Source organism: Larimichthys crocea, chromosome VIII (genome assembly GCF_000972845.2).
Source record: "Larimichthys crocea isolate SSNF chromosome VIII, L_crocea_2.0, whole genome shotgun sequence".
NCBI classification, from domain to species: domain Eukaryota; kingdom Metazoa; phylum Chordata; class Actinopteri; family Sciaenidae; genus Larimichthys; species Larimichthys crocea.
Genome location: NC_040018.1, coordinates 28,885,787 through 28,908,937, shown reverse-complemented (window position 1 = coordinate 28,908,937; position 23,151 = coordinate 28,885,787). Strand labels below are relative to the sequence as shown.

Sequence of the window (23,151 nt, the reverse complement as noted above, 5' to 3'; positions counted from 1 at the left end):
ATTCACGGGGATTCACTGAAGTTGTGTTGAAGTTGCAAATCGCAACATCGTGAATTCCTGGAGGGTCTGTGTTATGGTATCATTTACGGTACAGTCGCCGATTACCACTACTGCGCATGTGCGTAGGTGTGTGTGTGTGTATGTGACAGAAAAGCAGACGCGTCAGTGGAAGCTGCAGCCGCAGTTTCGAAAGAAAAGCAAAGTAAAAAAAAAAAAAACGATGCGATTTTGTTCATCGACATAATCGTGACTAATCGACTAATCGTGGCAGCCTTAGTTCTATGCGAGTTAACAGGCCTAATATTTAGCTTAGTTTAGTAAAAGACAGACTTGAATTCAGGTTCATGAGTTTATTTATTACACTAAATGTAGCACACACACACACACACACACACATTGATTTGAATTTGTCTATTTTTAGATTATGTTGTTACATTGCAGGTGCAGGTGTGAGTGTCTGTGTCGAGGCACCCCCTGATCTCTGTCACCACTGTCCCATAGAATATCCAGTTTGACCGTTTCAAGGTTCCCCAGAACAACCATTTTCCATCTCGGATGGATCAGATCCGGGTCAACTCTGACCCAGAACAGCTTAATGTACTAAAATGTGTTACACCTGTACAAAAGCATAAACATTTGAAATACTTTCATTTCTGTGTATTTTGGGTAACTTTAGGAAAAGTTAACGTATGACATGACGGGTGTTTTTACTGCTACGTACGGGGTGAATGTTAGCTTTACATATTCGAAGGTTCGTCTGATATATAATATAAGTCGGGGTTAATGTACAGCATGCAGAGGGGTGTTGAATCACCTTTTCACTAACTACTTACTAGTGATGATACTAAATTCAATCATTTGATACAAAATATTGATTAAAAAACATCCACAGTCTATCTATCTAACAGCACTGCGTCCATAGCAACAGTCTGGTATCCATAGCAACGGCCTGCTACACAGAAATAACAGACCGTGGAATGCTGTAACTGACCAATCAGAATGGAGTATTCAACAAAGCCTTGTAATAATAACATTTAATTGATTACTTTACATCACACTTTGTAAACATTTGACAGACTGTGATATATACTAATGTATAATATATGTATTTTGAGTAATATGGTGGTTGGGTGCTATTATCAGGCCCCGACTCCTCAGCCTGAGGGTGGCGATGCTAAGAGGTTAAACCCATAAAAACACACAGGTGCATGTATTATAACACATGAGAGCTCACCAAAAGCTGTGCTGCGGTTTGTCAGTCCTGAGTAGGCGTTGCCACTGGGAGATGAAGTGGCTGGAGACGACAGGGGACTGTAGGAGGCCGGGTCGGTCTGGTAACTGTGGCCAGATCCGATACCAAATGGACTGGACTGGGCTTTACTGGCCTGGAGAGCACAGACACTGGTTACATATACGGCATCGTCAAGGGCTGTAACTGCACAAGTCAGCTGAAGGTTCAGTGTGATACACAGCAGGCTTCACAGGTCAGTACACTCACATCACATCAGGTGAATCTAGCTTTCATTTCTTTGCTCACGTGACTTTTTCCTGACCGCGTGAAGGTCGTATGGAATCCGATTTTTACTAATCTGACTGGACAATCCAGATCAGATACAGGTGTGATTATGTGCGAGTGAATTCAGGCGAATTTTACGTCACACCTCTGCACTGCTGGGAGTCACACAGGGAGAAGCTGGAGGACAGCTGCGATGAGTCAGTGAAGCGTTAAACCTCATACGTGTTTGCTCTGACTCCACACACACACACACCTCTGTACAGAAGCAGCATACATTGCCAATCAGTAAAAAATGTCTCAGTCTCCTCGTCCATCTGCTCATCAAATAATAAACAAAGGCGTACACGCTGACTTCACTGGCCTCCGTGTTTACTTCTGTGCGGCGGCGTGAATCAGAAGTGAGCAGTGTGAACGCAGCCTGTGATGACTTATTCATTCCTCCATGAGGCATGACAAAACACCCTGATGACTTTGTGCTCATTCTTCTTGCGTTTATTTAACAGCTCAAGTGTTTTTTCCAGAATATTTTTCACCAAAATTGGCTTTTCCAATATTGGGCAACCGTTTGGCAGAATTGCAGGTTGGCCTGTTTTTCTTCCAGGATGCATGACGAGCCCGTGTGATGTTAGCTCCTGACGTCTGCCGTGTTTACATCTGCCGAAAACATCAAATCTTCTTTTCCACTTGTATCATGTGGCTCACGTTACTGTGATGTGTTTAGAGGTGACTGAACAACAAAGAATTCAGTCCAGTGGAATGACCCGACAAGTGCGGCAGTGTGTGTGGGAGCCAGATGAGCCTCATGCTCAGAACACACACACACACACACACACACACACACACACACACGCATAAAACATGGCAAACAAGACAAGTCCATCTGTTGAGACGGCAATCACAGCAACCATCGAGATTTTATTGCTGATGCAGTGGTGGTGCAGCGATGGTTTGCATGTGTGTGTGTTACCTGTCCGGAGAACGGGGGCCGATTGCCTGACCACGCCACCTGGCCCGGGTTGAGCTGTCTGGTGATCTGAGCTAGATTCTGATTGGACGAGCCTGATGGCTGGATGTCGTTGACGCCGGGGACGTGGATCACAGAAGAACTGCGGGCAGAAACGCACCAAACAAAAAGGATGACATCGAAAACTCAGGCTTCACATTTCCCCACAGACACACTGCTATATATAGATGCAACATTGTTTCACTGAAAACTCTCATTGTCAGTTTATCAGTCATTGTAATTGTACAATATGTTTGTGTTGATTTGTTCTGTACACGTGACATCTATTGCACGTCTGTCCGTCCTGGGAGAGGGATCCCTCCTCTGTGGCTCTTCCTGAGGTTTCTTCCACCTTTTTTCCCTGTTAAAAGTTTTTCCTCACTTGAACCGAGGGTCTAAGGACAGAGGGTGTCACTCCCTGTACAGATTGTAAAGACCTCAGAGGAAAATGTACTTTGTGACTTTGGGCTATACAAATAAAATCTGACTTGATTTGATTTATGCCGTCATTTATGTCACAAATCGCTTGGTGTTGCACGGACTGCGGGCAGAACATTTGCATACACAAACAAACGGGGAGGAGCATGAACGTGACACAGAACAGGAGAAAGACTCCTGCCACCCTCACACCTAAAACTGTGGCTCACTTATGTCACGTGGACGTGGTTTGGGTATGAAAAGAAAACCGTTGGCGTTACACAACACAACACACTCAGACACCGCTAACCTCTTTAACCGCCGGCACAAGAATCATGTCAAACAGTGCAGAGACTGTCTACAGATGAGAGTGCTGAAAACAAAGTCCAGACTCTGGAAAGACTTTTGGCTGTGGCAAACAACATGAAGATGGAAAGAGATGGCTTGTTTGTCAGATTTGAGCAGTACATGCACTGACACGCATCACTGACGTGTACCTGAAGCTTTTCCCAGAGTGTCCCTGCTGGAAGGGAGAGTTCTGAGAGTACAGCTGCTGTCCTCCAGCTGTAGAGGAGGGAACCATCATCTTCTTATCTCCAGCTGCGCACACACAAACACAGGCACAGAGGTCAGCATGATAGAAACAATAAGAAGGAGGTATCTATGTGGTGTATGCAGATGTTTGTGTGTGTCGTACATCCGGAGATGCTGGTGTACATCTCAGCGAAGCGGGGGTCTCTCTCCTGAGAGAACAGGGCATCCGTCTTGTCAATGTTCTTCCCTGCCTCGTGGACTCCACTGCTGACGCTGGCCACGGGCACCTGAAGGGCGGGGGTGAAGAGAGAACGTGAGAAAAACACGAGCACAGACAATCAATGCATCTGTACACACACGTCCGAAACATGTGTCTCACAGCTGGGAAGTCCATCCAAATACTGTTGGTGTGAATTCGAGGGTTACCTGGGAAAGATCGTAGGCAGTGAGTCCATCTCTCTGGTGAACCTCCAGCTCTGCCTGCTGCTGCTGCTGGAGCTGCCTGCAAAACACAACACCCATACACAGCATCAGCACCTCAGACTACACGGCGACACACACAGCACGCTGCTGAACTGAAGCTACCTACAGTAAATCAACATTAAGTTAATAATAACCCAACATTGAATCAATGTTGCTCAACATTGAAATATAACATTGATTTTTCATCAGGTTTGCACCCTGAAATAATAAAAGTGATGTCAATGATGAAAAATAGATCAAGACAGACAAAACTGTCTTAACACAGACGTCACTGTTTTATCACTGAACCAACACTGAAATAACATTCATTAAACCAACATTCAATCTAGAGTTGTCGCGATACTAAAATGAATAACCACAATACTATACCAGACAAAGTATCGCGGTTCCGGGTATTATCGCGATACTGCGGCCTTTTTTTATTATTATTATTTTTATAAACTGTATTTGTACAAGTTAGTTTGAAACAACGACGTTTGTTTTTTAAGCAAAATTAGTGTTGCCACTGACGAAGACGCCACGGCAGACTCGCTGCTCGGGCCCGGTGCTTCTGCCATGGTGAGTGTGTTGTCTCGTGTCTGGGCGAGACAGAACTTTAGCTTGTTGTTTGTTTTGAAGCGAGTTTCTATCGAAGCGGAGCTGTCTTCGCGGAGTTCGTTCTTGCCGGCAGAAACACACGAACAGCCAATCAGCTAACAGACGGGCGGACCCAGCGTGCGGAAACAGCCTATCATATCCCTGGACGTCACCAGTAACAGGCAAACAGCCAATCATTCAGCAGCTGTGTAGTTCGGTTGCGGTTCCATGTTGGTTTGTTTACAAAGGAGTAGCATGCAGTGAGAAGCCGGGAGGAGAGCAGAGGCGGCCGCTATGTAGCGGAGACTGGCACCGGTAGTATAGTAATCCACGGTAGTACCGTCGTGTAAAATTTCTAGTATAGTAGCGACGGTTATGATTTGGCACCGCGGGGCACCGGGTATACCGTGGGTATCGTGCAACTCTAGTTGCCATGCTCTCTGGGAGATGCATTTCATTCCAAGAAGAGAAAAACCGAGAGGAAGAGACGGATGAACGTCATGAATGTTGCTGAATATCATTCAAACGTTCACATCAGGTGACTTCAGTTCATCAGGAACAAAAACAGTTCTTGCTGACGTATTACAAACAGAACAGTAGTTATAAACATGGCCTGACAGGTGACTCACTCATTGGACAGTTCTAGTGATGTCATCCTGCATCATCAGCGCTAAGTGGATCCACATGGGGAAAATAAAACCAAGACAAACAGATGGCACTTTACTGAGCAAGATGTGTTCAAAGAACTCGTCAACAGACAACTATGACCTGAACTGACCTGTCTGTCTGTCTGTCTGTCTGTCTGCAGCTTCTATTTGTGGACTTTCTGCTGACAGTATCTGTTCAGCACTATTGTGTCAGATTTGTCACAAAATCTTGGACAATTTCATACAATTATTCTCATTTGGTTTCTTGGCTTCTACATATAAATGCAGTGTTCATATAAACCCAGTGACAGCCTCAGCCTGGAGACTTTAGCAGCTGCACATCACAATGTGCTCCAGAGGTGCATTGCAAAGGCTGAGTACTGTAAAGCAATCCAGGCGCCCTCTACTCAAGCTGTGTCCTCCTGTTCCTCCTCAGGGATCTGGAGACATTTCCAGACAAGACAGGAAACCCTCCAGAGTGTTCTGGGTCTGATCCTTCCCAGTCGGATGTGTCTGGAATGCCTCCACAGGGAGGGAGGCAAACCTGATACCTGAACCAGCTCTGAGCTCCTGGGTGTCTGAGCTCTGCACCCTCGTCTGCCAGAGATGAACTCTGATGTACAAACAAGTCTAAAGGTATTTACACCTGTCCTGAGCAGCGACACTTGACATTGGGATGAAATCGCTGACACGACAGAGGGGTGAGATGTAATAAATCGCATAAATCTGGATAATGACGCACATTTTCACACTGTCTCACCGCAAAGGCGTACGCATGTTACACTCGGGTGTTCACGTCAATGTGACGGAAGTAGTTGTGCGAATAAAAGAATAAAACACAGAAATAGAGAGAGAGAGACGCCTACTTTCACACCTCCACACAGCAGGATCGACGCCTACACTGGATGTGTCCTGTAGAAAAAAACTGTGGGAGGTTTGTTTAGTCATACTCAGCCTCTGTTAATACAGCGGTACTGATCCACCTGTCAGCTCGAGCTCTGTTTGTTATCCGTACACAGAACCTGTGTTTCATTTTGAAAAAACCTGGCATGGACTGGAAGTAGCTTGGTGAAATGAAACACCCCGCTGCTCTGATAGCTCTGGATCGCTTCACTTCAAGACCGAAACAGTCGACACGAGGAGTCCGAGAGCTCTCACTGCACACTTGTTCAATTTAACGTTCATCGCCGTTTGTTTCGTTCAAACGCGCCATGATAAAACACTTCCCCTCTGTTCTCCTTACCATCATTTCTGCTGTTTTATTATCGTGGAGGAGACACCTGGACTTAAAGATGATGTATAAAAAATGAATGGAGTGAATAACAGTACATTCAGACTGACCTTTCCTGCAAAGCACACACACACACACACACACACTCTCCTCACAGTGTTATGAAATCCAACAGGACAACCAAAATCTATGAATTCATGATTCAAACAACAACATCTCAGGCTATTCCTGAAGCACATGAAATATTAAATATTCGCCTAAATACACTTGAGCACAGCACCTTGGAAATAACAGAAGGCAGGGGTCCCCAAACTTTTTTCGGTGCGGGCCACATCAACTTGCCTTTCTGTGATGGGGGGCCGGGGTCAGTCTATAATCGGAAATGATATCAGTCCCACCAGGATTTCGCGGCCTTTTTTGAAATAGTTGCGGCCTGAAAATCCCTGATGTTGCATGAGGTTTTCAAAAAAATTGCGGTGAAAGTTGCGGTGCTTTTTACATTTTTGTTGCGATTTTGTTGCGGGAGGAAGTGAAAGTTGCATTACATTGCGATTCGACAGTCGCGGAGAGGGCGCAGCGAGCACTGCCACGGACCCGGGAAGTGGCGAGGTCCGGGCAGGAGGGTGCTGTAAAGCTCGTGGCCGGAGGCACCTCCGCACCAAGCATTTCCAAGCCGACCCAGAGCCGGTCGTGGCGCACCGCCACGGAGGAAATGCGCCCGCGGAGGCCAGCCAGCGCCGGGGAGAGGTCCCACGAGGGGATCCTCCCGCACCGTGCGGCCGTCCCTGACCCACCGAGTTGAATCCCCCGGGCAGACTGCGCGGAAGTTGATCACGAGCAAAGTCACGTCGGAATATACCATTGTGTGAGGGGATGAAAATTAGCTAGTACTGTAAATAGTTCGTAAATAAGGTAGATTTTAATTAGAATGCCAAGCTTAATCATTAAGTGTGGATATTTTATAATAGGAAAATGAAAGGCCGTAGTTTGGAGACCCCTGATAGAAGGCGAAGCGAGAGGAGAGGAGCACGCAGGCCTCCGTCTCACCGCCACATCGCACTAACAGTGTCAGTGTGTCCGATGGGAAGAAAGCAGCGATTTCAACAAACACTGTCACGAGAATAAACACGACATGCCACCGACGTGTGAAAGACAAACAAATGCCACGCAGCTTGTTCCAACTATTGGCGGTAATGTTTCGAGATGTGCCCGCTGAGCGCTCTTTACAAAGATAACGAGGCCGTGGCAGCACAAAGCGCTGCTGTCGCGCCCACGCAGGTGGAGTTACTCTGGAACGATGTTCAGTTCAACGTGACGCCCACACCCTGACACGAGAGAGACGGAACGGGAGGAGTGTGTTCAGAAAGAGAACATCAACCTGGAGAGTGAAATAATATAAATATATTATCGACCAGCTGTTTCTGCTGCTCATTAACGGATGACCCTAATTATGTTGCATGTTTATGAAGTCAGGCAGGTGTCAGGGGTCAAACAGTTCATTGGAGAACATAAATGACTTCATTTGTGTTTGTTCATTATTAACTTGAGTGCACAAATTTCTAATTGTAGAGTATAAATAATTGTTTTCACCTCAGGCGCTCTCTGTACATGTTTTATATTATTATATATTATATTAGATTGCAGTAGGCCACTCATGTGACTGCTTTCAATAAATGATGTGGAAAAACAATGAATACTAAATATTGAGGGAAAATGGAATAGCAGTTAAATGATCATGAACATTCTGCCTGACATGAACCGCTTCGTTTGGACATGTGAATGAAGGACAGTGTGTAGTTTTTATTTCAACACTGCAGCACACAGGCAGAAAAAAAAAACATTTGAAAATGTCATAAAACCTTTTTTCCCTCGATAAAAAAAAGATAATATGCAACACTGTTTCAATCAACTCAGTAATAAATATCCTGTCCGTGTATGAATCAGTCGGTGTCCACATGTACAAAGATGTGACTGACAGGCAGCAGTGAGGGCACTGCAGCACACTCTGATGGAAATGAGCTCCATGCTCCGGCTGCTCACAGACCGGCACAAGTTTGGCGGTGGCAGCTGGCTGTCGCACCGGACTCACCAGCAGCACTATTTACCACCGACACCGAGCTTGCTCACTGTATTATTAGGCGACTAAATGGTCCCATTTCTGACTGAGCGTAAGACATTTAAACAGGCTGGAAGTGTTTGTCTGTGACTGGAATGGAAAAATAAACATTCAAAATCAACTGACCAAACAAAATAGGAAAAAAAAACGCTGTAGATAAATCACATTTCTTACTGAAGAGTCTGAAAAATGTCACTGCACAGCACGACATTCGAAGTGTATTTATCAGAGCAGATGGAGAAGTGCATCACGTTGACTCTATGGAGTCAAATCATGATAATACAATAATAATTCTTCATATTCAACATGAACCAAATGATGAGAAGTGATGATTCACGTGATGAGAAGGTTGCACTGTGATCTCAGCGGGATGACTCCATGTGCTGATGACAGCTGAGAGCAGGAGGACCTGGACCCGTGGTGTCACCGGGTTTAACAGAATCCAGCATCAGTGCACACGCACTCTGTGTATGCACATTGACTAATACAACAGTGACACCACTGCCCCCTACTGCCACGGACGGTCACTGCAGATGTTCAGCTCAGAGTTGTCATCTTATGTGTTCTACCAACAGGAGATGACCTGATGACCTGGACCTGCCCTGATCTTTAACCTGGAGGTGGTGTTATATCATCTGGCATTTGATTTTGCCACTATTGCTTATCTCCTGTCACGCTACAGTAACACACTGACACACCTCTGGGGTAGTATACTTGTATTTCAGAGCTAAGCAGCAGAGCAGAGCAGCCAAATTTACTGGCACTGTGACTCCACACCTTCCATTTAACACCTTGTTAACGACACAGGAATCAATAAAAGTATGTAAATAGTATCCCTGATTTGTAAAACTGTCCGGGGACTCACACTGCTTCTTTTTAAAAAGTGTGGATAACGTCAATATTATTCCTGACTGCTGAGGCAGCAGAGTGTTGATGCTGGATGCAGAGCCAGGTGAGAAGTGGCAGTCGCTGACATCTCAGGTCAAAACAGAGCAGATGAACTCGGGGATCTCTTGGATTTAGGTTCAAATGTGTCATGAACCAATGACAGCATGGACACCCTGGAACAAAGTTGTATTGTTCAACATCTCAGATGATCCCCATAAATGCTCATAAAACCTCCCTCAGGAAATCTGTGTCAACAGTCATTCTTATATCGTAACACTCTAACACTTGATTCAAACTTCAGAAACAACAAAAACTCACAACAAAATCTTGGTTTGTCTTTCCACTGTTCCAACAATTGATTGAAAGAAACCTTTGCCTCGCCTGCATCACCCTGTCCAGGTTTGTTTGGCTGTACCTAATGCGTACATACCGTACATCTGTTTGTGCTACACCTTTAGTTAGCGACTCCACATGGCTTTTAATAGGGCTGGACAATGAGCCCAAACACAGCTCAAAGCTTTGCAAGGACTACTTAAAAACCAAAGAAAGACCAAAGACCGTCATTAACTTTCAGTCACCTGACCAGTCAAGTCATGACAGCATGAGTTATCAGGTTTTACACCAACTTGTGGAGTCCATGCCAGCGAGAGTGCATGCTGACATTAAATAATCCGATAGATTATACCAAGATTATACCCTGAATGGTTTAGCTCCCCAATATATTTCTGATCTCTTGGTTCCATATCCTGCCCCCAGAGCTCTCCGGTCATCATCACATCGGCTCCTCTCAGTCCCCAATTCGCCCCTAAAAACTAAAGGCGACCGTGCCTTTTCTGTAGCTGCCCCCAAGCTCTGGAATAGCCTACCCCATAACATAAAGTCCTCCCCCACTATTGACATTTTCAAATCCAGTTTAAAATCTTACCTCTATGATCTTGCTTTTACCTGAGTCTGAGGCCGCACTATTAAGAATCATTTCCGCCCTGATTGTAAAGCACTTTGGGTCAACTTCTGTTGTTTTTAAATGTGCTCTATAAATAAAATTGACTTGACTTGACTTGAGATAATCTAAAATTCATGTACATATTTCAAATATTCAACTTTTCACTACAATTGTTCAGCTGATAGTTTCATTTGGAATGAGCACAACAGCTTTCCATTCAAAACAAGTATCTTCACTAGTAATCTCAGACAGTATATGATGACATTATAACAAGGTGACAGGTACATTCTTTAGTGTCACATAAAAAAAAAATAGATTGAGAACAAAATAACCAAAAATAACAAAATAAAAAAATAGGTTTGTGGGTGGGTATGAAGAACTTACTTGACGTTGGTGTTGGTGCAGATGATGTACTCTATCTCATCAGAGTATGGGTTCTGGAAGGTGAAGCTGCTGGTCCGGATCAGCATCCACTCCCTGTTCTTCATTCGGAAACGATACATTACGGACAGAACCTGACCCTTCAACTTCACCACCTGCAGAGGAGAGAAAACACTGTTTCTAACATGTATTCATTATCCAGCTGGGTCTACTCTGAAAACTCGATGACCATTTCCAGTGTGTTCACCTGACAGCGAAACACTGAATTAGTTGTAAGCATGAATGTATAAAACTGATGCACATAGGCACTGATGTCACCATAGGGAGATATTTCTCAACCATCTGTGAACAGATTTATTTGACTTGTCAGCTTACTGCTGGATTATTGTCTTCATAGTTGTATATTTAGGGATTTATTTGGTAAGTCAACACCAGAAGAACAGTCGTCCCTGAACCAAGAAAATAGGTTTTACAGCTTCACCTGGCTGGAGGGAGAACATTACATTACATTTTAATAACTATGGTTTCTAGGTTTCAGCTCTATTACATGCTCTGTGTAGCAGAGTTAGTACCAATACTGTGCTCCTGAATGTCCTCGTATTAACCAATCACTCTGCTGGGCTGTCAGAATGAGTAATGAAATCACTGCCCTTCTTCCCAATGTGAAATAGATCCAGAATGACTAAGAAACTTCTGAGGATGATCGCAGACATGGAGAACTTTTCAGTCACACAGACAGCCGGGACCACAGAACAGACAAGGAGAGGGAGGAGGAAGTGTGTTTAGCCATGAATTCAAAATAAAGCTGTTTTGCTGATAAATAGGTCAATAGGCAGTCTCTCTGACTACAAAACAGATCAAATAAACTAGATAACGAGACCAAATAACCTAGATAACCAGAAGAAATAAACTAGATAACCCGACCAAATAAACTAGATAACCAGAACAAATAAACTAGATAACCCGACCAAATAAACTAGATAACTAGAACAAATAAACTAGATAACCAGATCAAATAAACTAGATAACCACAACAAATAAACTAGATAACCAGGTCAAATAAACTAGATAACCAGATCAAATAAACTAGATAACCAGATCAAATAAACTAGATAACCAGAACAAATAAACTAGATAACCAGAACAACCAGAACAAATAAACTAGATAACCAAAACAACCAGAACAAATAAACTAGATAACCAGAACAAATAAACTAGATAACCAGATCAAATAAACTAGATAACCAGAACAAATAAACTAGATAACCAGAACAACCAGAACAAATAAACTAGATAACCAAAACAACCAGAACAAATAAACTAGATAACCAGAACAAATAAACTAGATAACCAGATCAAATAAACTAGATAACCAGAACAAATAAACTAGATAACCAGAACAACCAGAACAAATAAACTAGATAACCAGAACAACCAGAACAAATAAACTAGATAACCAGAACAACCAGAACAAATAAACTAGATAACCAGAACAACTAAACTAGATAACCAGAACTAATAAACTAGATAACCAGAACAACTAAACTAGATAACCAGAACAAATAAACTAGATAACCACATCAAATAAACTAGATAACCAGAACAAATAAACTAGATAACCAGATCATATAAACTAGATAACCAGATCATATAAACTAGATAACCACAACAAATAAACTAGATAACCACAACAAATAAACTAGATAACCAGAACAACCAGATCAAATAAACTAGATAACCAGATCACATAAAATAGATGAATTGTGAATATTACACACTGTCATGTGACTTGTAAGAGAATTGCATTTGACCCACTTATAATCAAAATAAACTCTATTGGGGATTGAGAAGGCTAAAGAGTTGACAGGTGCAAAAAGCATATTCTGTGAAGCTAATCATTCAGCACTCCTGTCAATCCAACCAAACTCAAAGATACTTGATGAAGCAGCGTGTCTGCTAAGAGACAAGCTACTAGTAGAATATACTTGAATAACAAAAGTGTTGATGGATGGTCATTTGTGTATGAACTGGATGAGAGACAGAGGTTTCCACAGGGAGCAGAGAAGAAAAACATTCCTGGTGTTGGTGAAATTTACCACCAAGCTGCTAAGAGTGACAAGTGTTTATCGGATCCTGTGATGTGTTGTGCGGTATCTGTGGAGGGGAGTGATATGGAAGAGTTGGTGATCCAGAGTGATATGCCAGCTCTGGATTGATAAAAATACAGATAATACACAGATTTCATTTTTGATATGTGGACCAGCATGTTTATTGTTGGTTAAATTTAAGTATTGTGTGTACTCAGCAAAATAATTGAAAGAAGTGAATTTAAAGGACCACCACCTTGCAACAGCACTAAGTGAAAGGTGAAACATCATGCTGGGTCGATCTGTGTCACTTTCAAAAGTTTAACTTTTATGCATATTATATCAATAATTTAAGCATATCAACCTAATAGTAATAAGAACAAAATGTGGATGATACATATTTTATTTAATTTGTTAATGAATCTGAATCATTATTATTTCATTTTCAGGTTGTACGTATAGATTGTGAATATTAATTAAAACAGACTGATAACAGATTAAATATTTGGATGCAGTTATTTTAAATATTTTATGACTCTAATTAGAAAGGATGTGATCCTGGAGCCACTTCTTTTTTACTTTCGTACTAAATGAATATCTGCACTTATTTTCAGCCTCAGCCTTACTTTTCAAAATTGAAATTATTTATCATCTTCCAGTCAGGCTATTGTGTTCTTTACATTTCACTTTTAACTGCTGCTGTGCTTCTACTTTGTCTCATCTCATTACTTCATGCTTCTGATTCTATCTCACAACGTAGCGATTAACAAGCTGTGAGGCTCAGTGTTAACAGAGACTTCATGAGACCGGTTATTATCCAGGATCACCAGTGTTCAGTGAAGCTGGTGACCCCAAAAGTGTGAACCCAGAAACCAGAACCATTCCTGTGCCTGTTTGTATGTTCATAGAGATGAATCCACACAGGTCCTCCAGGTCATCAGCCTGAGATGACCAAGCGTTCCTCTCGTGGTTTGTACACTATGTAACAATCTCCCACTGGGGAGCGGATCAGCCAGGGGAGGCTCACATCGGAATTTGTCTCGCTGTGAGTTATTTCAAAGTTCATTAATTCATTCGCCTCCTGACTAAATGAAAATGCAGTTTCTAGACGAGTATGGGAATATGTCTGACTATACTCTGGTCTTACCTGTTGGAAACTTTCTCTCAAGTGACTCTGGTCCTCAGGATGGCAGAACTCCAGAATATCTTTCCCCAGCAGGTCCTGCAGGACAACACGGCAGTCAGTTGTGAAATAAAGAGTTCACTTTACTGAGGAAATAAACACATTTCACATTGCAGGTTGCACCCTACTGTCTTCTGTTAACTTAACTATTAGTCAGCAACAGATCTTTAAAATGTAGTAAGCAGTAGTAGTAGTAGTACCATTGTAGTAATGGTGGTAGTACTTGTAGTAGTAGTTGTAAAAGGTACACACTAAACAATTTCCAAATTAAAGATGCTACTGGAGCCTCAGACTAATATTGCTAACAGATGAAGCTGAATTGTTTTGTCATTTTGTGGTAAATGAACCGCCGTGACTTCCAACTCTCTTTCTGTTTTCTGTTTCCATCTCATTCTGAAATGAGACGAACCGTCTCTCCGAGATATGAAACGCAGGTTTCGCTGAAGTGAGAAAATGAGTCAAACGCCGAGTGCAGACCTTAAAGGTGAGAGGCAACTGCGAGTGTTGTAACACGAGTGATATCACAAATGAAATGCCAGCTATCTCGTTTGAAAAACAAAGATAAATCTGTGTCAGTGAAAAACAATCTGCAGGAAAACAACGAGTGAAGTTTGCTCTTTCCAAACGGGGACGTGTTTGTTATGAATGATAATGCGAGATGAAAAAATAATTCTTTGACTCAGTTTGTTCTCGTTGAGTAATGAGCGAGTCGCTCCGGCCACAGGAATGTGTTTGACATACCAGAGCACGCAACCAATGTTTTTCATCCCGCTCTGCTTATTTCCACTGTCAACACAGTAACTCAGTGCATCGCTGATAATGCAAAGTATTTCTAAGTCATGCGATTTGCTCCTCATGTGGAACATGGGGAGTTCATCTGAGAGCATCGCGTGACTGGGTAATTGTAACAGAGCTTCAGTGAATGAACTTAAGGTTAGTGTGCTTTGTTTCACATATGAAGCCTCTGAAAACACACAGAGGAGCCTGCTACGTTTATTATATATTTGAATTGAATATATTTTGGAACCGATCACTTATTTCATTATGAGAGGATTACTATCATGTTCAAGGAACAAGTAAAGGTTGGTCAGGTAAGAAACGTCGAGCAGAAGTCCAGGTGCCCGTACCCTGTTAGTTTACATGGTAAATTAAACATTATTCATATTCCATCCTTTGATTACTTCTTCTTTCATTTGATCGCTGCTGAGTCACCGAAAAGGTTTCGCAAGCCAGGAAGGGGAGAGGATCGCGCCTTCGAGCAACTGGAAGTCTTTTAATTTGAAACAATTGTTCAGGAGGTTGAGTTTCGCCGATGACAGAAGCAACCCAACAAACGTCTTTTTTAAGTTTTAAAGAGGGTGGAATTAATTAGCGAATATTTGTGTTTAAAGAAAACAGTTTATTCTGAATCCATCAGGACAACAAGTAAACATGGGAAAGTGTTGAGTTTGTATCAATAGCAAACTTAAACAGGAGCAGATCAGAAAACATCAAACTGAAATCCGATGGAATATTCATGAAAATGAGGAACATTAGGAGTGGATAATAAACTCTGAGCATGTTTCAAATCATGTCCAGCATATTCCACTTTAAAACAGAAACATTCATCACAAGCTCAACAAGGAAAGTTCTCCGTCATGAACTACGCACAGATGTTTGTCGCATGAAACCTAAAAACAGATAACACTACCGTCTCCGTTATGAATCGTGAAACGAACCTGAGGCTGATAACCGATGACGTTGATGCAGCGTGGGTCGACGAAAGTGATGACGCCGTCGGAGTTGTGACGCGACAGAAACTCTGTGGGCACTGACAGGCCGTTCATATCCATGGAGACGGGAGAGCTGGTCACCTGAGAGACGGCACACACACACACATTGAGAACAGGGTTCAGCCAGAGGGACTAAGACAATTAAGAAAGGAAATGGAGAGCTGGAGCACAAATAATACTAAGACTGGCATCACAACTATCCATGCTCAACCAAGCACAGTGGCATGGTGTCGACAACTCACTGACGCTGCATGTTGTAGTTCAGTTAGAGTTTTAGTTTAGTTTCAGTGGACTGGCAGACGTTGAGATTAAAAACAAAACATTTGTGATGAATTAATAGCGGACAGTGCAGAATTCATCATAGACTTTTGCTGCAGTTTTATAATAGTGTTTACCCGTCAAGTATGAGGGAAGGAAATGAAAATGAGATTGAACAGAACAGAAAATAATGTCCTGATGAAATAAATAAATGAAAATACCAAAAAATAAATGAGCAACTCAAAGAGACGGTAATTGATTGAATGAATATGAATAATAACAAGATAGTCCTTGGAGTCTGAGACATTTGGAGTGAAAAGGTCAAATTGAATTCACCTCAGTTTGAACTGATTCCAAAAGCTTTCCTCCACTTCTTCATTTGTGTTCAGACAAAGAGTAAATCCACCTAAAATCCATGTCACCTGTCTATTTTGAAGAATCTAGTTTGGCATTATAGACTTTTTTCGGAACCAGAAGTGACCATATTTGGACAAAAGCGTGTAGCTGGTTGGTGACTGGGGTTGCAGTATTCTCAAAGTTGGAAACTTTCGATGGGAATTAACGAGAATTTATGGGAATAAACAGGAATAAACTGAGGATTTACAAACTTGAAGGTTGGCCCTTAACAGGGAACTTAAATATAGTTGTTAAAATATGTTGGCCCTTAACAGGGAACTTAAATATAGTTGTTAAAATATATATCATAGCATAATCTTGACTGAAACAACCAGCTTTCATGCAGGTACTCTTGAATATCTGCTCTTCCTCAATCATATGCACACAGCACACTGCTTACTGCAGGGCTGTTGAGGCCACGCCCCCTACCTGCACAGGTGATTTCTGTACCTGGACTACACTGTGGAGCCCAGAGCACACAGAGACTACTAAAGACACACATTTGAGCTTGTTAACTAGATAATATTGTTTAATAAAATAATTCAAACTTGATAAAGTTCTACTTACAAATAAATCTGTTGAATTATTTTGCATTGATGTTCACATGGAGTTTCTGATTTGGAACATTCCCAAAATTCCTGAGCTTAACTTTCCAGGGAAAGTTTCCAGAAAGTGTCTGGAAATTTTCTTTGCTGAAAAGATACTTTCCAGTGCTTTGCAACCCTTATTAGTGACGTACTGTGAGTTGGGTGGGTTGAGCTTCTTGTGTCAGTTCAACATTTGAGAAGAGAAATCTGCAGAACAGAATCTGGATTCATATTTGATCAGCACTGCCTAGTCTGAGCACTGAGAATGACTGAATGAGATATCCACGCCCTAAAGCACATCCCACTTCATCATCTATTGTACTCTGAATTGAAACCTCATTTACAAAGACCATGAACCAATGAGAAACTGTGAATTGAGGTCATAAATAATCAAGAATTATTTCGCCCTGGGATTATTGAAGTATTTCTGATTCAGATTCTGATTAAATCAAGTGAGAAATACAGTCATTTTTACGTAAGACTCAATACAATTGGACTTTTTACAGCCGACTTTTACAACATTTTTCGCAATGGCTTCACTTTTCAGAGCTGTAGCTCTGTCCACTAACATATCCCGTCAGTGGTTCGGACACTTTTCTTCAAAATATGAATTCACAGCTGGTCCAGTTTTCTCCTCCTTGAAGCACAGACTCAGGTGGAAGCAGCATATTTAGTCATAATGTGCTGAAATGATTGTGATGATAAGTGGATGATCCTGGAGGAGCTTTCAAAAGCTTCTATGGACATTTTATGATTTATAATTCTAAAAGTTTTTGTGTTTCATGCTGGAAAAATGGTTCAAATAACTGTCAGCACGCACCTGCAGTCTTCCGATGGCCACTAAGCAGTATTTTCCAGTCTGACCTGCCTCTGTGTCTTCATCTGGTATAGTCATACCTGAGGAGAAGAATGACGGAGAGAGAGGTGTGTGAAACATGAGTGCCATTTAACAGACATTTCTCACAAAGTGTAACCACTTATTTTTCCATTTGCTACTTGAACTTTGCAGCAGTGAGAGGTAATCTACTGGCTGACACAGCCACTGCTCCTCTACCATGATTTACGAGTTATGTTTTTACCATTAGGCCTCTGCCCTGCAAGATAGATTTCATCCACAATACCAGACTCGTTCAAACGGATATTCAAACTCGCTCCTTGCTGTCAAATAATACAAATAATTCAGCCAAAGAGGAGGAGAGACAGAAAGACCCAGACAGACAAATCAATTCCATTTAGATGGCACCTCTCCCATCAAACATGGCGTGTCTCTGAGAGTTTCAGTCACAGCAGCAGTGCCACCGTGCATCAAATCAATCAGAAATCGTGCTCGTGCTGTTTTTCAGCGACTGAAGCTGGGCGAGGCAGCTTCTGGCTTTACTTTACGTTCAATATAAATCACATTTCTCACACGATCATGCTGGAATACGAGTGCTTTTATTAAGCCAAGGAAAAAAGATCGTGGAAAACGTTTTACATTTGAACTGAAAAACATTGATGAAGTGGTTTTAATTAGACATGTTCCTCTGCCTGTCCCAACAACACAAACTTTGCATGACACACTGTGATGTGACAGAGAGAACTCACAGCAACATGTCTGCAAAATACATCTTCAACCACCTCTATTCAAAAGTGAGACAAGGTTGAGACCACTGATATGTAAGGTCAGCACAATGCTGTTAAGAGAAGAGTATTAATAATAGGGTCCCATGGAAACTTTCCAGGGGAATTAACAGGGATTTATGGGAATAAACAAGAATAATTTACAAAATTGAAGGTTGGCACTTAACAGGGAACTTAAATATAATAATAATAATAATGAATAATCTTGATTAAAACAACCAGACTTCATGCAGGTACGCTTGAATATGTTTTTTCTTTCAAATTGTTTTATTTTGCATGTCTGCAAAACATTGCAAACAAATGTTTATGTTTCGATATGATACAGTTTGTTTAAATTATCCACAATTCACAGTTAACTCCCATTAATTTCCATAATTCCAATTTCCAATTTGGAATATTTCCAAAATTCCCAAGCTTTACTTCCCATGGAAAGTTTCTGATAGGTTTATTGAAATTTCCCGGAAACTTTCCGCCCCTTTGCAAGAGTTGCACATGATCGAGGTTGAAGATACATTCTATATAATGCATGCTGGTGATGCAATGCACGTTTCTGTCACCGCTTTCATGAGAAAAAGAAGAAGAGGAGAGCCACACACCTCACCGCCTCACACCGTGCCAGCTGGACATAAACCTCCCCATAAAAGATATAAAAGAAAACTACAGCGGTTGGGAATCCAAATAGCAGTTAAGTTATGGAAACACTGTGGCTGCAAGCCATCCAGCACCACAGTGAGTTCGCTCATGTGTGGCGGCACTTGAAAACATTTGCTTTATCCACACAGCGCCCTGACCACACCCCCCAACTATGCATGTATGCATCGGTTCAGGTGAAACTTGAACTTTTGGATGTTTTTTTTCCCACCATCAAACTTGCACAGAGCTGAAGTGTCAGAGGAAAAGGAGATCGGAGCGCAGCATGAATTTAAATCAGTTGAATACAAAACAAATTCAGCCGTAATCCGTTCGGGTCTGGTGAGGCCGCCGCTCTTCAGTCTCTTCAATCTGGTAGAGTTCAGCAGTGAGCAAGGTTCTCCTCTAATGAACAGTGTAATGTCAGTGACACATACGTGCACATTTTACTGTGACAGCTGTTGGGGCGCACGTATAATGTTTAACCTTGTTTCCAAACACACAAAGCAATGTGGAGCTTGTTTGACTTGGACTGTTAGATGATCACATTTGAGGGATCTTTGCAAAAAAAGTGTGTTTTTATAAACAAAGAATATCAGTATCGGTATCAGATGGGCTCTGCTCGGTAAAAAACCTGACTCTAAATGAAGTTTCCTGCAACCCGGCCAATGTTTTATGAGGAAGGAAAAGCAGTTAGTGTGTTTGTCAGGCCTCAGGTGAGTAACACTGAGTGTAAACAGAACTTTCCACAGGGCACTATTAAATAGGGTTAGATGTTGATTCAGACTCAACGCTCCCTGTGGCTGCCTTTCAAAGTAAAAGCCCGTTCACTGAAAAGTTTCATTTGAAAGTAGCTCGACAGTTAAAGACAGAGTTCAGGTGGGGTTAAGAAGCACGGGCTGAGCATAGATCCACTGTTTTTGGAGTCATGCTAGAGATCTCACAATCTGCTGCACTGATTCTCTTCTTATATATCTATAACTACAAACTACAAAACAGTTTTACGATGACCTTCAAAAACGTATATATATATACATAATTCAATGTATAATTCCTGGGAAACATCCAGTCCATCCAAAGATGACAGGGAAGAGTCTATAAAAAGCAGACGTGTTATTTTGTCCAAATTCTTGACCAGTTAAAAGATTAAAAACAAAAACCATGACTCCGTCCTCCTCTGCGGTCACATTCCTCTCTCCTAACACACTTCAGTCAGCACAAGCGCTCAATGTGCAACGTATTTGTGTCTGCGGCGCGTGTCTCTGTTATCCATCTGTTATTTATGAGTGCTATCCTCGCCTGATAACCGTTTGCCAGCAGTATTGTGTCCACAACATTCCAGAGGAGTATTTTTAGTGCGAGGAAGTGAACTATGTGCCGGTAAACTCAAAGCACATATGGTCTATGTCTGTGTGTGTGTGTGTGTCTGTGTGTGTTTGTGAGTTATACCTAGAAATATTCCACATGACCTTAAAGTTCTGAGTGGGGAATTAGTCGCGTTTTACTTGATGTTGTACAGTTCCATCACCTCACTTCACCTCCTAGACATCAGATTTGGTGCATTCCAATCCCCCGTCTGTGTAAACACCGCACAGTGTGTGTTGAAGTCACCGAGTGCATCTGAGGACTGGTGTATTGTCAGAACTGGTGCTGAGGCTGAGATGTACATTCAGTTAGTATACAGTGCTCAGAGAGGAGGGCAGGGAGGCAACTACATGACTAATTATAAAAACATCAGAATCATTTACACAGCACCGATGAATCCTCATGTAATCATGTTGCATATTAAACTGTAATCTATACAACAAGTAGGTCCGACCAAGCAATCTGATTGGTCAACTAGACGTTTAGAATGTGCTCAAATCAGCATGACTGCACACCTGACTCATAACTAAAATTATTATATCTCCACATTGTCACATCCTGAGAATATAGAACATGTAAACAAATATGAAAAGTGCACTGGAAGTCAACTTTAATAGAGTAATACATCTGAATTTATAATTTCAGCTTTCTTTAATGAATATTCTGTGTTATGAGCTGTTAGACCACCTCGTTAATACAGGTATGGACCTCGTTAATACAGGTGTGCACCCCATTAATACAGGTGTGCACCCCGTTAATACAGGTGTGCACCTCATTAATACAGGGGTGCACCTCATTAATACAGGGGTGCACCTCTTTAATACAGGGGTGCACCTCTTTAATACAGGTGTGCACCCCGTTAATATAGGTGTGTACCCGTTAATACAGGTGTGCACCTCGTTAATACAGGTGTGCACCTCGTTAATACAGGTGTGCACCTTGTTAATACAGGTGTGCGCCTCTTTAATACAGGTGTGCACCCCGGTGCACCCCGTTAATACAGGTGTGGACCCCGTTATTACAGGTGTGCGCCTCTTAATACAGGTGTGCGCCTTGTTAATACAGGTGTGCGCCCTGTTAATACAGGTGTGCGTCTCGTTAATACAGGTGTGCGCCTCGTTAATACAGGTGTGCGCCTCGTTAATACAGGTGTGTACCCCGTTAATACAGGTGTGTACCCCGTTAATACAGGTGTGGACCTCATTAATACAGGGGTGCACCTCTTTAATACAGGTGTGCACCCCGTTAATATAGGTGTGGACCTCGTTGATACAGGTGTGCGCCTTGTTAATACAGGTGTGCGCCTCTTTAATACAGGTGTGCACCTCTTTAATGCAGGTGTGCACCTCGTTAATACAGGTGTGCACCTCATTAATACAGGTGTGCACCCCGTTAATACAGGTGTGCGCCTCGTTAATACAGGTGTGCGCCTCTTTAATACAGGTGTGGACCTCGTTAATACAGGTGTGTACCTCTTTAATACAGGTGTGGACCTCTTTAATACAGGTGTGCACCTCGTTTGTGTGCAGTGTGAAGTTCACAGATTGAGGAGCCAAATGTGTCCATGGAAAAAAAAGCAGATATCTTAGTCACTACAAGACTGAACTAGCAAAGCAGTTTAGTGTTTCTATGTGCACTATTTATTCAGTTTGGGAAACTCCACAATCTCCTTATGCTTTGACGGGACTAGAAACCGTCTCCGTTTCTAGGTCGTTACTAAGGTGCGGGCTACTTGCTGGAGTAGTGAACTGTGTTCCATTACATATAGGAGTACTCTGCTGTGACTGATTGTTTTGCAGGTATTAGTCAGACCCCGTGTATCTCCATAGAAACGAAGATCAGAACAGAAACAGTGAGCAAAGCAATTTTTATTTTGAGAGCAAATCGCCCCAAAACATGAATATATTTCGATTATACATTTTATTTAAGTTGGTAATTGTTGTATAACCGCAATATTACACTCAAGGGTGAGCTTTAACGTATTATTAGGTGATGATCCCGTTTGTTTATGTAGGTCACATAGAAGCTGTTTCATAACCAGTTCAAATCTCCTTTATTTTGGACGAATCACACAGGAAGGCTTCGGGTTCCGATTTGGAGAACAGTCAGTACTCCAAACCAACAATGTGTCAGTCTGTCTCAATGCTTCCTGACCATCCATCAGCCGTTTATCCCATCTAAAGATATAAATCTTCAAAGATAAACAGACTGAATTAAAATAAGGCTCAGTTATTTCCTAAAACATTTGGTGACTGTATTTTTGTCAGTGGCATCATTGTGTGGAGGGATGAGTTCACATTTGGAGCCCCGTCGAGTTATTTCCAGCACCAGGACGCGTGATCCCAATTAATATACACACTATACGTTTATTTTTTTACTGGAAACATCATTAAGAAGCTGACCCTCATTTATAATGATGTCGAGTACCATGTTACCCTGGCTCTAATTAAACTACAGTGTGCGTGTTCATGCTAATGAAGGAACATGCTGCCCGGTGCTACAGCGTAGCTCACTGATG

The 23,151-nt window shown here is 42.0% G+C and overlaps 1 protein-coding gene across 6 annotated transcripts in view; it reads right to left on the bottom strand.

The window, feature by feature from the left end:
• Window positions 1-23,151, bottom strand: part of arnt2 (aryl-hydrocarbon receptor nuclear translocator 2) — an 83,186-nt gene that overhangs the window by 8,543 nt on the left and 51,492 nt on the right. For all 6 annotated transcript variants that reach the window (XM_027281513.1, XM_027281515.1, XM_027281516.1 and 3 more), the window contains 9 exons: window positions 17,839-17,915; window positions 15,724-15,858; window positions 13,970-14,044; window positions 10,739-10,890; window positions 3,897-3,972; window positions 3,634-3,757; window positions 3,434-3,536; window positions 2,484-2,622; window positions 1,235-1,385 (listed from right to left, as the gene is read on the bottom strand). In XM_027281513.1, the coding sequence (XP_027137314.1) occupies window positions 1,235-1,385; window positions 2,484-2,622; window positions 3,434-3,536; window positions 3,634-3,757; window positions 3,897-3,972; window positions 10,739-10,890; window positions 13,970-14,044; window positions 15,724-15,858; window positions 17,839-17,915 (1,032 nt within the window). The remainder of the gene's footprint in view (window positions 1-1,234; window positions 1,386-2,483; window positions 2,623-3,433; window positions 3,537-3,633; window positions 3,758-3,896; window positions 3,973-10,738; window positions 10,891-13,969; window positions 14,045-15,723; window positions 15,859-17,838; window positions 17,916-23,151) is intronic.